Here is a 15,925-nt window from a genome sequence, read left to right as displayed (position 1 = left end):
CATTTTCCCGAGCAAAATTATCATAAGATGGACGAGTAAATTACCAAGTTATCATAACGTGGAACCGTAACAAGGGCAAACCAATTGGCGAGAACTTCATCATAAATTATTTGTAAATATACAGGCGAACCAAAAGACCTTTTAATTTTCTACTACGGGCAAAGCCGTGCGGGTGCCACTAATATGGAATAAAGACAGATGTTGTAGATAGCAAAGTTGTCGGCAGATGGTAACTTTGATTAAAACCTAATTTGCACTAAATTTGATTAAAATTTCTCGGAACCCTAAACTGCTTACACAAAAACTGCTTGAAATAAATAAAAAAAATAGTATTAACAGTTTTTAAGGAGTATTACAATAATTAAGCATTACATCAATTCTGAATCTTCTGCATTATTTTTTCTTCCATTGCCTACGTTCATACATGTTTTTGTGCGACTAATTATGTTTATTTTGTTGGACTTTTCCCCTTCACATTGTCACTTCTCCAGAATAGGTGAGTGTTCGAATTAAAACTCTCTTTGTCCCTCCTTTTTGTACTTTTGAAATACATTTTGTATAGTTAAAAGAACAAGTTAAATTAAGATTGTTTAGATTTCTTTAAATGAAACCAAAGTTCGGGAACTTAGAAAGTTTGCTTTTAATGAGATTTTTCTTCTCTCTCTCTCTCTCTTTGTTTTGTTTTCTTTAACACTGTGTGACAAAAAATAAACTCATATTTCAAAATGGTGCACGTCGTTTCAAGCAAAAAAAAAAAAAAAGAAATTAAACAAACCGCAAAAAAATATGCTGTACAGTTCTAGAGATAAAGAACTTAAAAGATTTTGCCGAAAATCGCAAGTGAGAAATGATGCCCGAGACGCCATCTTTGGTGGCCTGTATCTCGCCCCAGGGATTTTTTTAAGCCAAACAAAAAACACGCGTATCTTACTGTTTTAACATAAATCGTAAAATTTATCGTTAATTAGTTATCGTTAAATTTACGTGGATTCTACCATTATTATTATTTTAGGCTTTGAGCATTTATGTGGGGCTATTAATTCTGATTTTTATAATAATGTTGAAAACATTTGCAACTGCGGGGTCTGCGGCTAAGCATATTCGGGCCTGGATTACATTACATGGCTCGTACTTCATAAGTTCGCTTTCGATTAGTGTTTCTACTATTGTATAATAGTCCGTAAAAAATATTTTCATCACATTCATATTTGTTATTTAATTTAATGCTCAACAGTCTGAATGTTCGTTTATGTTGGTAGGTAATGAAAATATATCGAAATAAAACACTAGCAATATGCTCCTTAATTTCGAAACAACTACGTTCAGATTAGTTACATTGGTTTACATTTTGTAAGTAAAGGTCATTGTTCTGACACATTTATTTGATTAGAATTTTTAAGCTCCTTAAGTTCATTTCGTTTTCTTTCTGTATGTCCATTTTTAACTTAATTCACCTTGGAACATTTCATTTCCTGTTGAAAAAAATATATATATGTACCACTCATATTCAAATTAACATTTTTGCTCATAAAGGAATTTTTACTTTTTCAAATGTTTTCGAATGGAATTTCTGTTCCTTTCTATCAATTTCCTGGAGTTTTTACTCATCTAAAATGCCCCTCAACAGAACACAATATACACTGGTAAACAATTGCTACGGACGGAAGGCAATAGCAGTGTTAGCAACCACAAAATGGAAGGCAAGGAAATATGGAACTTAGCGTAAGTTCGGTACACAGTAAGATGTGTTGTGAGTAAGAAAATTTTTGATTAACGACGTTGCTGGTCACGTGATAGCGCTGATAAGCGATATTAAGAATTGGGCGCGTGATGACCATTGTTGTTCAAAAGCAAAGTTTGACGGGAAAAAATCAATTGACGAACTTACATTTTTCGGTATGTCTTCACGACATTCCTTAGATGATTTTATGGGTTTCCGTGCGGTTGGCAACATCGAAGAAGGGCAGAAAAATCTAGATGTTGCCAGGAAGTTCGACGTCAGCCATAGGGTTGTTTCTAGAGTATGGAAATCATTTCAAACAAATGGAATGTATTGCTAATGTCAAGAGGGAGGTCTTGTACGCAATACGACGCCAGCAGAAGATTGGTACTTACTGCTAGCAACGAAAAGGAACCGGCGCAACACAGCTACTGAGGTAGCAAAGCAGTTTCCTACTGCTACTAGCAAGCAAATATCCCGAAAAACTAGCCAGACGTTTGAATACAGCAAGACTATACGCGGCCCGTCAGCTTGTTTTGTACATCCAATTGTCTACAAGTCAGTGTTTTGCTCGTTTGTAATGATGTCTTCAGCATAGCGTTTGGAGAGAAGCCTACTTGGCTTTTGTACTATTCTCAGATGAAAGCAGGTTCAGTCTGCCGTCTAATTGTGGACGACAACTAACCTGGCATGAGAGTGGTTTAGCATACAAGCCAGCAAACATAAAAAAAAAGGACTAGTATCCTATAAGTTGTGTCATGGTATGGGTAGGATTATGATCCATGGCCATACGTTGCCTGTATGCTTCCAAACAAGACTATGACGGCTAGTGATACATTAATGTTGTTCTACTGCCTCATGTTCGCGTGTTCTGTGGTGATGTGGGCGATAAATTCGTTTTCATAGATATCAATGTAACATTTCATTAACAATCGCCGTCCAGGAGTGTCTAGGTTGGTTAGTTGATTTTTTATGGCGCAAGAGCCCTTAAGGGCTATACTGCGCCAAACGATTTTTTGTTATATTTTTTTTAGTTTTCATTTAAAAATGAATCAAAAAAGTAAAACAAAGTATTTTTTGAAGAAAAAGCATAAACCTTCAAGTTGTAGTATTAGAAAAGGAACACCTTAAAAACATATAAATGCTAAAAACATATTAAGAAAAAATGGATAAAACAATATCTTGAAAAATATAAAAAGGACGAAATCACATGACAACACAAACACTAAATTAAAAGGGAGAAACCAATCTCCCGGAGGAAGGGGTGTAAATTGCGATGGGGTTGGTCCCCAAGCAACTCCTTCAAAGTAGGGTTAAAATCATTAAAATATTTGAAACGTATTTGATTAAAATTTGGGCAGTTACTTAAAATATGTAACACTGTCTGAATGACATTACAAGTTATGCACATTGGAGCTGGTTCACGGCATAAAAGGTATTTATGTGTGAACCTAGTGTGACCAATGCGAAGTCGATCTAATAAAACTTGTTCTCTCCTGGTGAGAGGCAATGATCTAAAGCCTTTAGTTGAGGGCTGAATTGAACGCAGTTTGTTTTGGGTTTCTGAATGCCAAGACCGCTGCCAATGCGTATTAAGAGATTCAGAAATGGCGTTTTTGATGTCAGCGTAAGGAACACGGTCGTCAACCAGAATACTTGCAGTTCTGGCAGCCGAATCGGCTGCCTCATTGCCTACAATGCCTACATGACCAGGGATCCAACAAAAGAGGACTTTAAAATTGTTTTGCATAAGATTTTTTAACAAATGATAGGACTGAATGGCTATAGGGTGGCTATTATTATTGCAGTGAGTGATTGCTTCCACTGAACTCTTTGAGTCAGTGTATATCACCCACTTTTTGTAGTTGGATTGGGCTATTGACTGAAGAGATATAAATATGGCTTTTATTTCTGAAGTAAATACAGAGCAAGATGGGTTTAATTTTTCTGCCATAACGTGACCATCAACTATTGTAGAAAAGCCGACGTGATCGTTTGCTTTTGATCCATCGGTAAAAATATCTTTATATTCCGAATATTTGCATTTTGTATCATAAAATATTTGCTGGTAAGCTGTATTTGGTGTAGTCTCTTTAGAGAATTTAGCGAGGTCATTGATAGTAGATGTATTTACTTCACACCATGGTTCAATTGGTTTTAATGTGTTGAAGGTTTTGAAATCTAATAGCTGCAGGTCTGACAGCATCCGACGCATTCGGATCCCAAATGTTGGGATCATCGAAGGACGGTGTAGAAATAACAGAACATTTGATGGATTAAAAATATGAAGGTGTAGTGGGTGATTAGTGTAAGGTTTTGTTTTGAAGTAAAAATTTAAAGAAAGTTTGAGACGTCTATTGTTAAGAGACTGTTCATGTGCTAGAACATGAAGACTGTTGATAGGTGCCTGATTATGTATTGGATCCAAGGCTTTCAGATAGCTCTTCGCTGCAGAGCCATAAATTTGACATCCATAATCAAGTTTTGAGCGTATAAGAGCCCTGTAAATTCTCAACAGAGACTCTTTATCAGCACCCCAAGATGTGTTTGCTAAGACTTTCAGGATATTTAGTTTCAATAAGCATTTTTTCCTCAGTTCTTGTATGTGCGGTACAAATTTAAGTTTTTTATCAAATATGAGACCCAGGAATTTTCCCTGATCCTTTACAACTATTGGTTGATTATTAAGATTAAGGTTTGGATCAGGATGGAGACCTCTTTTACGACAGAAATGAATGCAAAAGGTTTTTTGAGCAGAGAAAGAGAAGCCATTTTCTTCCGCCCATTGTGATACTTTATTGATGGCTATTTGAAGTTGTCTTTCAATGATACTCATGCTCGATGAAGAAAAAGAAATTTGAAAATCATCAACGAACATGGTACCTTTTACAGAAGGAGGCAGTTGATCAATTAAGCTATTGATTGCGATTATGAAAAGAGTTACGCTTAGCACACTTCCCTGGGGAACTCCTTCTTCTTGGATGAAGGTATCCGATAAAACAGACTTGACACGTACGCGAAAAGTTCGATCTCTTAGAAAATTAGAAAGAAAGATTGGTAGGTTACCTCGCAACCCATACTCGTGCAGGGTTTTGAGGATCCCATACCTCCAGGTACGGTCATATGCCTTTTCAATGTCGAAAAATACGCTCACAAGATGTTTTCGTTTAAGAAATGCTTCCCTTATTGATGTCTCAAGAAGCAGCAGGTTGTCGACTGTGCATCTGCCACGCCTGAATCCACTTTGATGGGAAGATAGCAGATGGTCTGACTCTAGAATGTACATGAGTCTCGCGTTGACCATCCGCTCCATTAGTTTACATAGGCAGCTTGTTAGAGCTATAGGTCTATAGCTCTCGGGTTTATCAGTTTGTTTATTTGGTTTAAGGATAGGAATTACTATTGCTTGGCTCCAAAATTTTGGAAATCTGTGTTCAGAATAAATTCTATTGAAAAGTTGCAGAATATTTTCTAAAGAGGACCTGCTGAGATTTTTTAACATGCTGTTGTGAATTTCGTCAGGGCCAGGTGATGTGTTTTTTGATTTTTGTAAAGCATTATGTAGTTCTTGAAAGGTAAATTTTGTGTTGTATTGATTAAAAATGTTCGAATTAAAATCTAGAACTTTTTGTTCTTTATGTGATTTGATAGCTAAAAACTTAGAACAGTAGTTGTTTGAGCTGGAGACGTCAGCCAAATGAGTCGCCAGGCAGTTAGCCACCTCTTTGTGATCAGATAAAATATTGCCGTTTTCTTCTAGAATGGGAGCACAAGATGTCTTGTAGTTGCCAGAATTTTTTTTAATTTTACCCCATACGGTCTTTGATGGAGTGGACGTCGTGATGGTGCTGACATAGGTCTTCCACGAGTCCCGCTGGCTTTTCCGTCGAATCCTTCGAGCTTCAGCACGAGCACGTTTAAGTGCAACAAGATTTTGCGCGGTTGGATAACGACGAAATGTGTTCCATGCTTTTTTTTGTTTCTTCTGAGCTTCTTGGCAAGCAGAGTTCCACCATGGCTTAGGATATTTGATACTGCCTTTAGAGGTTCTTGGTATAGCAGCGTTCGCTGCGTTTAAGATAATGTCGGTTACTCGCTTTACCGCAACATCAATATCAATATCAGTCACGTCTTCCGGTGTTATTTCTGCCAACTGGGTAAATACTGCCCAATCAGCTCGATCAATGCGAAGACGGCCTTGCTGATGCTGCTGATAGCTGCAGCGTCCAGAACAAGTTATTTTGATAGGAAAGTGGCCACTGGTGTAGAGACCACCCTGCACCTGGAAATCCCAAAGTGGCAGAAAGGAAGGTGAGGATATTGCAAGATCGATTGCATGGTAGGTTTGCGTAGGAAGGTGGAAATAGGTATTTTCACCGTTGTTAAGAACACATAGATCGTTGTCTTCAATAAAGTTTTCTATTATTAAACCTCTGCTGTTGGAGTCTGAACTCCCCCAGAGAGGATTATGGCCATTAAAATCCCCCAAGAGGACAAATGGGGGAGGAAGTTGATCTACAAGTGTTTGCAATTCCACGCCTCTCAAGTCGTAAGAAGGTGGAATATATATAGAACAGATTGTAAACAGCGAGTGAAGGTGAACGCGCGCAGCTACTGCCTGCAGGGATGTGTTGATATTAAGCTGGCTGGATGCATAATCATTAGCGATTAGCAATGCCACTCCTCCACAACGACGGTCACCTGACAAGCAGTCCTTGCGGTATATGTCAAAACCTTTCAACCTCGGTCTATCAACAGGGGACAGAAATGTTTCTTGCAAACAGAATATGGCCGGTTGGTGATATTCGACAAGATCTTTGATGTCTGTGACATTATGCGAGTAACTCTGACAATTCCAAGAGAGAATGCTGAGGGCCATGGAGAAAAAAGAAAGGAGAAACGGCCGGAAGAAGAGGAAGCAGCTCATGAAGGAGGATGGTCCGTCCACCCTTCATCGTCGGATGGCGGTAGATCTTCAAAATCAACATCCTCGTCCTCCTCCTGGGGAGGAGGTTGTTGGAATTTTTCTATTTGTGATTTGTTCAATTTTACTTTCTTGCTAGAAAGTAAAAAGTCCTCTTTTTTAAAGTTATAAAGTTTTGGGGGCCTCTGTTTAGAGGCTACCCCAATTTTTGCGCGCGTTTGGATAAATTTCTTTTTTTCAATAAGATTTTTCGAATTTTGAGTGATTGGTTTGTTTTCATTAACAGTAGCAGAATTTGTTTTTTGTATTTGTTGTTGATTACTTTTCTGAAAAGATTTGGGGCTATTATTCTGTTTATTTGATTTGGTTGTGTTTACAGTTTTGGCATTAGTAAAAGCATCGGTTTGGGTATCTGTTTGTGTGCTTACAGACTTTAGTACCTTTTTAACGGCTGAAGCATATGAAAGACCTGTTGTTGGTGTGCGGGATTCAACTAGTTTTCTTGCATCTGGATAAGATATTTTTTGTGTTGTTTTAATTATCTGAATTTCTTTTTCTGTGAGCCATTTTGAGCATGATCTGGAGTATGAAGGATGTTCCCCTTTGCAGTTTACGCATTTGTAAGTCTTGTTACATGTATTACTGTCGTGACCGGGTTCTGCACACCTGGCACAGGTGTCAGTACCACGGCACGCAAATTTCGAATGTCCAAACCGCTGGCATTTGAAACACCGGAGCGGATTTGGAATATAGGGGCGAACTGGGCAAGAGAGATAGCCAGCTTTAACACGTGGCGGGAGGACAGGTGTGTTAAATGTCAGAATGACATGTTTGGTGTTAGTCATTTCGCCATTGCGTTTTATGGTGATCCTTTTTACTGCGCACACGTTTTGTTCCTTCATTCCCTCCAAGATTTCCTCCTCGGGTGTAAAGAGAAGGTCAGGTTCCGAAATTATCCCCTTCGAAAAATTTAGAGTTTTGTGTTCTGTTACATTGACAAGATATGAGCCTATTTGTTTTATAGCCATTATTTGTTTTATTTGTTTGCTGTCTTTTATTTCTACTAAAAGTTCGCCGTTGCGTAATTTTTTGACAGATTGATATTCACCAATTAAATGTGTTAGGGCTTTGTTTATTAAAAATGGAGAAACTTTAGTTAAATTTAAATTTGGATCATTGCGCTTTATTATGAAAAACTTAGCAGTGCTAGACAAAACATTCTGACGCTCCCCACAAGGGGGAGAATGGTTATTTACGTTATCTTCCATAAATAAACCTGGGAACTAGGGGGAAAAGTGGGGTCTAGCCCCTGTGTAGCCCCCCTACACAGAGGTAAGGCTGCGTACGACAGGGTTCGCCTGCTATCCCTGAAGCCTCCCGTTTGAGGCACCGACTACCCCCGGTACCACGCAGCCATCGGCACGGTTGACACACCTTAGCTTAGGGGTTTTCGTCCGAATTTGGTAAGTGTGATGAGGGAAGGAAGGGAAGAAGATCCCCTCCCGCCGATATTCTGTTTGAGCAACTGGGGGGTCACGACTCCTCCCAAGAGCTCGCCCCGAACTCACCACACCGCAAGCCCCCCCACCACGACAAGGTAAACGGACACGGGGGGGCCAGGAGTGTCTAGCTCACTCAAAATATTCCACTCATCGGATGGCCAGCACGTTCTATAAATCTGAATCATATTGAAAATGTCCGGGATGCTTTGGGGAGCAGTCTTGTTGGTCGACAACGCTCTCCAATAACCAAGCACACCCTTATCCGTGAATGACAGAAGAATGGGATAAATTATTCCAACAGGTGCTGGATAATGTTGTGTAAAGCATCACATGACGTGTGGAAGCTTGCATCGCTCTCCATAGTAGCCGTTTCCCATATTGACATCTTACGCCAGAACGACTGGGGGCGGTAATTACATTTATTCATTTTTATGTATTCAGCTAAAAATGACCGTTTCGTCCTTTGAACACTTTTCAACGCCTTCTGGATTTCAGAGCACAAAAAATTATCGTCATTGCAATGTTCTAGAGTTCTGGCATTAGTTTACATTTACTTTTTTATGCGCTACATAGCCCATTGAAATCCGTTCTTAGGAATTGTAATTCAGTGTATATTTTGCAACTTTTATGTGCAGAGAAATAAACATTTATAAAGTTTGTGCTTAGTCTGTAATTTTTATTGCTTGTAAAAAGTAATAATTTAATTTTATTATAATTATAATGAGGGATTCATTTTATTCTTATATCGTTTGAGTTTAGTACTAAAAAAATATATTTTTCAGATTCCGAAGCTGAAATATTCATTATGTAATAAAGAAATATGTTTACATTTTTTATTTCGTACTGTTTTAAATTAATGAGCAGTGAATAGTTTCTTTTTGATTGATTCTGAAAATGCCAAAACGAAAATTGGGTATTACTGGAAATGCTCAAAGAAAACAGCGAAATATAGCGCAAAGACAACGAAGAAGAGAAGAAACTCAACAAGATGCCAGTAGGCGAAAAATTGAAAATGCTGAGCGTAATCGAGAAGCTCCAGCAACCGAGGAAGACGCCACAGGGCGAAAAATTTTAAATGCCGCGCGTCATCGCAGAAAAAGAACACAAGAAACGATTGATGCCAGAGAAAACAGATTGCGTTCATTTAGGAAGCATCGAACTGGTAACCTTCTTCATAACAATGTAAGATCTTGAGGTGATGTCATTCCGCATAATTGCGGTGCCATGGATTGTTGCTGCCATCTTTGTAGCGGCTTCTCCTTTCCGGAGAAAGAAACTGTAGAGGAAAATATGAACGCTGTTGCCATAATGGCAAAATTATAGAAACGGAAAGAAGGTATCCCCAAGAGTTGAGTGAATTTAATAAAAAGAATTCATCAACTTTCGAATGAGTTTTTTTAAAAACATTAGAAATGTAAATCTTCTCTAAGTTTTGCTTCATTGGGTGCTAATATCATGATACCTCCAGGCTCTGGTTCTAAATATTTTCTTCATACCTTAGAAGATTCAATTCAATGTAACGTGATTGGATACCATTGTTCAGAATGCACAAAATTTTATCATTTGTATAAATTTCAAATAGTCATAGTTAACAGAACGGGATTTATTGAGAAAAATTTCATAAAATCTTTGACATATGTGCGTATGTGATTAATAGAAATGTTAAAAAATAAATCACATTTCAACAAAAAAAAAAAAAAAAAAACACGTTTTATTATTGTTTTCACCATTATGAACGAATTGGAAGCTGATGACTATGTATTAGTATTTAAGAAATTTTGGTGTGGTAATTTCACGTAATCAACCAAGCAAAGTGTGTCATTTTGAGTAAAAAGCTGATTGTAATAGTACATAAAGTTTTTGGATCGAGTCTATCAGAATGTAAGTATGTAATTCAGCTTATAGTTGATAAGGTATATATTTTCAACTTTAGCGCTAATTGAAAATACTCACAATTTGTATCTCTGACAACTATTATTAACTTTAATAAGATTTTTGTCAAAAAAAAAATTTCTGATGTCTTGCAAACCCTGCATTACCCGCAGTTTTTTTAAACCTTAATGCGTTAGAAACTGATATCAGAGTATATCAAAAACATCAAATTGACATTCTTTTCGTTTTTGACATAGCTCGCGCAACGCCGGACAACGCAGCACGTACTTAATAATGCTTACACTGAGTGTTAATACTCTGCAAAACCCAATGGATAATGGACAATTTAGCTAACAGGTGGTGTCCCTAGTATTAAGAAGAAACGTGTCTATAGACGAAACAGAAAATGGCTGCCTCCAAATTTTCGTATTGAGTTAATAAATGGAAACAATTTCGAAACGTGGAAAATTCAAGTAAAAGCATTACTGATAAAAAACGATGCATGGAATTTTGTAAATGGAAGTATTGAGCAGCTGGAAGTTATCGAAGATGACGCTAAATCAATAGAAGAATTTTAGAAATTGAAAGCCTCGGACGAAAAGGTTGAGTCGGATAGAATATTATGCATGGCACCATCTGAGTTCAAACAGATCAAGAACTGTGAGTCATCGTCTGACGTTTGAGAGAAACTCGAGAATATTTATGCATCGAGAGGGCCAGCAACAAAAGCAACACTATTAAAGTCAAAAATTCAGTTGAAGATTTATCAAACGACTGTTACAGTTGTGAAACTTCAAGATTGGGAAAATCATTTGAGAAAGTTTTTCGACATTGTTGATAAATTAACGGAATTGGATATTTGTATTGACGAAGATATAGTATTATCAATTATGTTTTTATATAGCCTTCCTCCTTCGTTTGAAAGTTGGTTGATTGTGTTTTTTGGCGCAAGAGCCCTAACACGCTATACTGCGCCAAACGATTGTTAAATAAGAGAAAGAAGAGCCAAAAAGGTGCGTTTTATTATTAAGGAACAATGGATATAAAACTTTTAGAATTTTGAAAAAATTGCCAAAATAAACAATTAACGAAGTTTTAAATGACGCGCCGAATGGAATAACTGAGAAGAAATATTGAATAATATAAAAAATGTTAATGACAAAATAAAGACAAGACAGCAACAAGATATAAGAACGAATACTAAATTAGAGGAAAAAATCCAATCTTTGGAAGGAAGGGGAACAAATTAGCTCGTTTGAATGTTTTCGTATCGCAATCAAAAGTAGGTTTAAACTGCCGCCTTTGAAACAACTGAAAATAACGAGCTGATGTGAGCATCACATGCATTCTTTTTACTCCAATTTAATGTCATTTCCCCGTTACTGGCAATTTTAATGTGATTCAATAGTTTACTCTCTAAATATCATCAACAGTGGCCAAATCAGATTTAAAAAAAAAGAAAAAAAATCGCTAAATTTGTCGCCAAGTTGGAGACAAAACTTGGCGACCAAAAGACTGGCGATATATCGCCAAGTGTCCGACAAATTATATCACCACTTGAGTTTACATCGAAATTAACAACGATTTCCATCCAAAAATGTGCAAAAGACCCCCTTAAGAACATCCGAATGCAACCAAAAGAGAAGGTGCACAACTAGACCGCAAAAGGAGTCTACGTACCACATTTCAACTTTTTAGGACATACCGTTTTTGAGTTATGCGAGACACATACATACGTACATACGGACGTCACGAGAAAATTCGCTGTAATTAACTCGGGAATCATCATTATGGATATTTCGCGTGTCTATACGTTCTTAGGCACTTATCCACCTGTGGTCGAGTAGAAAAAAAAAAAAACTCAATATTCATTCGGGGGTGAGTAAAATGGAAATTAAGGTCGATTTTTGAGTGAAATTTTTTTCGCGAATACAATACTTCCTTTTTTGTAAAAGGAAGTAAAAATCCGTGAAAAACGGGAAGCGCGAAAAGAAACTCGCGGCACCAGTAGAGGTTCCAGGCAGCCTGACATTGAAGAAGGCAAGGCTTCGAGGAAAGTTGCTTCGAATTTCCATAAGAATGAAGATTTTAACAAACAGAGAAGATCACGTGTTTATTCAACTACGAACAATAAAACTACGAAGGAACTTATCTGCCGTGTGAACTTTTTGTTGACAAACCTAGGGTTTGCTCCCAGTGTCACCAGTAGAATCACATCCCGAAAAGCTGCAAATACGAAATCATATGCGGCCGTTGGGCCTCAAGACATAGCACCACCTCGTGCGAGAGCAATACCGAAAAATGTGCCCTTTGCCAAGGTGATCACTCGGCCTCACACAAATCTTGTCCAGCCTACATAAAAGAAGTGAACTTTTTAAAATTCGAATGTTTAAACTATTTAAAGAAGTGAACTTTTTAAAATTCGAATGTTTAAACTATTTATCTTTCCCCGAAGCAAGACGAAGATTCCGCAAGGAATAAAAACAATCCTTTGTCCAAGTCGTTAAGATGGAGGGGGGTCCCTAGTCCCACATGTTGTTTATATAATATCTTTTCCTTCTGCAGATGTTTCTAGTAAGTGTTTATGTTGTATCAATATTTCATTATTTGTGAAGCCTGTTTTTTTTTTTTTGATGTTTTTACTAGCATGAGGTAAAGTCATAAAAAATCAATTTAATACAAATCATTTTAAGGTAGAGAAAATATTAATTTCCGTAAAGAACTCTATCTTAGTGCTTGATAATTCAGCAGAATATTTTCAATATTCTTTTAAATTTTTCCGCAAATTAAATAAATAAAAATAGAGTTTTAATGTTTAACCTCGATTTAAAAAAAAAATACATATAGCAGAATGTTTTGAAAATAATAATGATAAGCATTTTTTTGTTTTTTATTTCCACACTTAATACACTAAATTTATGTTTTTCTATGTCAATTTGTGTTACATGATTTGTGATAATTATGAGTTTTTCTATTATACATAATTTCTTCGGCTAAAATTAATGCAGCATTAATTTTATTGCCATATTTGCCGTTTCAAGGTATTGTCAACAAAAAAAAAAAAAAAAGAGAGAGAGAGAAATCCGGGTCTACATGAAACCAGACCAAGAAGCATTTTATAGATGAACTACCAATTAATCCAAATGTAAATTACAGTTGTGATTTTTGCTGGATACGAAGTAAAATATCTGAAATTTGAACCGAACAGCTATACTTTAATTGAAAAATTGAAAGGATAATAATAATTTAAAAAAATCCATCGATATCGGTCAATTAGTTCACAAGACACCAACAAGGAAAAGCACTATGTTATTGGGTTTCCCCTGTCTTTGGCAACTCTTCTCCCTTGGCATGTTTTTTATTTCTGCGTGAAAATTGCATATTTTAGAAATCAAATATAATTGGGGAAAAGGTAATACTTCCTTGGCAATACTCCCTCCGTTTAGAACTAGTAGAGCGACGTTGGAATATTTTTGTACCAGTGATTAATTCTGACGATTTTATGATTTTGTTTGAATATTTTTTAAAGATTTCAAGGTAATATACTATCAATTAATCGAGTGTTGGAGCCCTGGGTTTTTGACTCTAATTTGGTAGTTGTTTAAGGAGGTAAGGCTCGGTAAGTAAATGTTACTTATTGATAACATAACACAATAAAATCTCGAAAAAAAAGTAAAAATAAATCATAATCATCAGTTTCAGTACTACTTAATTCGTTAGTATCTTAATGGAACTAATTTGTGGTGCAGGGAGTACTTCAGAAAACATTCGTCAAGAAAACTGCAAATCTAAAAACGAAAGTCGGGAGAAAACGGTGTATTTTGGCTGTCGGCTGAAATGAAAAATAAATTTAAAAAAACCTCTAATTTGAATTCCGAAACTTTGAATTCAAATTATGTTTTTCGCAATCACGAGTTGCGACAAAACTCTACTGGTTAGAGTTATTGTTTCTAGAAATGGCTCCCCCGCCCAAGAATGTCCCTTCTCCTGGGTGCTTACGTGTATATAGTTGTGTGCGTGTGCGTGTAGGCTTACGTGTGTGCACGTAGGCGTGTGTATGTGTGTAAAGGCGTGCGCGCGTAAGCGACTGTGTATGAGCATGCGTGTGTAAGACATGGACGCCACCGCCCAGCAAAAGTGGATTCCGGTGGACAGTGCTCAGGACCAGCCGCGCCGCCGCCGGTGGACGGTGGTGCTGCAGGCCTGGTCCAAGCTGAAAAAGGAACCGGAACATCAAGGACTGTCAAGTGAGAACAATAAGCAATCGTGATTGCTCAAAAAAAAAAAAAAATCACAGATGAACAATTGTCGCACCCTTTTTTTTTTTTTTTTCATAGCTCAAAAAAAAAAAAAAAAAAAAAAAAAATACGACTTGATATGCAAATTAATTAACTAGTTTAATGGCTAAGTAATGCTGATTGTCGATAAATTGAAGAAACTTTAATTCCAGAACGCTATTCAGAAATTAATTTCAGATACCAACTGAGAGAAATCATTGTCTGTCTGCCTAAATAAAAATTTTGCCCATCCGCTGTAAAAATAACTCACTCTTGCAATCTGCTTGGAAAAATAGCTGTCACCGTCGAAATAATCATATTTTGAAAAATATGAAAATGAAATCAGATGCTCTTTAAAGTCACAAGAGAATCATAGCTTTTTAACTAAAGGGGGAAGAAACCTCAGATTTTGTAAGAAATTGTGGAAAAATGCTTTATTTCAGAAATAGGCTGCTGCATTTAATCGTACAACTTTCCTCGAAATAGAAAAAAAATCATTGTGCATGAGGGCATACACCCATGGACTTACACATTTACTTATTATACATATATTTTCTTTTTAAAACTCTTTTAGGGTGGATCCAACATCATGGAGATAATCAGAACCAAGACAGACGAAGATTTTTTCCAAAATTATAACAATATTTAGAGTGTTCGTATATTATACATTGATTTCATGTTACACATGTTTGGAAATAAAAATTTAAAATCTTAGGGGTAAAAAGGTATATTTTATAATTATTTAACAAACATTACACTGAATTAATTTTACCAAAAGATTTATTTCACATCTGCATTTTTTTAAAGATTTATATTTTCAAATACCTTTTGCAATTTTGGCAGAGAATTGTTTTCAAAGTATGAAATACATGTAATAATAAAGTTCCTATATTAAACATAAATTTGGCCAAATAAGCATTCTACATACAAGCAAAATTAATAAAACAAGTAATTGATTGGAAAAAGAAAAAGGTAAGCTTTTTCTTAAGATTATCTAATTTTATTTTCTTGATCTAATTTTAGAACAAATATATACTAACTTAAAGTAGTCCGTTTTATTGTACCTTTTTCTTTGAAATTTGTGATATAAGTTGAATAAAAATCTTTTTTTTTTTCTGGAATTTTTTCATGCGATGCAATGAAGAAGATAATCCCCAGCAAATTTCTTCCCGAGCATATATCGATGTAACTGTGCATTAAAATGGCACATGATTTATTTTTCCAGAACCCGCAATGTCTGCTGAGGAAGTAGCACTTTTATATTCTCAGTTGGGCAGGGCGATGTAGGAATTTCTACATCGTGATGCATCGCCATCCTTACATCGCGATGTAGCACAAACAGTTTGAAATATTCTTCCCGCTTTAGGGGCACCCCCCCTCCCTCATCAGGGGAGTTTTCCTTACAAAAATCCAGGCTTTTGTCAGATCTTTTTCTAATTTCGCACGTAGGTCCTTTAATCACATAGGGTAGTACCCCATATGAATACTACCCCATGGGAAACTATCCTATGTGGATTTCCAGCATTAAAGGACATCTGAGCCGAATCTGGAAAAGATCCGACGAAAACTGGATTTTTATAAGGGAAACTCCTGTGGGGTTTGGCACACATAGCGGGACGAAAACTATAAT

At 36.5% G+C, this 15,925-nt stretch overlaps 1 protein-coding gene across 1 annotated transcript in view; it reads left to right on the top strand.

Moving 5' to 3' along the window:
* The window catches only part of LOC129230178 (uncharacterized), a 222,247-nt gene extending 207,246 nt beyond the window's left edge, over positions 1-15,001 (top strand). Inside the window, exon 19 of the mRNA XM_054864581.1 lies at positions 14,870-15,001. Coding sequence (XP_054720556.1) covers positions 14,870-14,944 — 75 coding nt within the window. The 3' untranslated portion in view covers positions 14,945-15,001. The remainder of the gene's footprint in view (positions 1-14,869) is intronic.
* The last annotated feature ends 924 nt before the right edge of the window (positions 15,002-15,925 follow it).

This window comes from Uloborus diversus, chromosome 9, assembly GCF_026930045.1.
Source record: "Uloborus diversus isolate 005 chromosome 9, Udiv.v.3.1, whole genome shotgun sequence".
Lineage (NCBI taxonomy): Eukaryota > Metazoa > Arthropoda > Arachnida > Araneae > Uloboridae > Uloborus > Uloborus diversus.
This window is presented reverse-complemented; position numbering and strand designations above follow the sequence as displayed.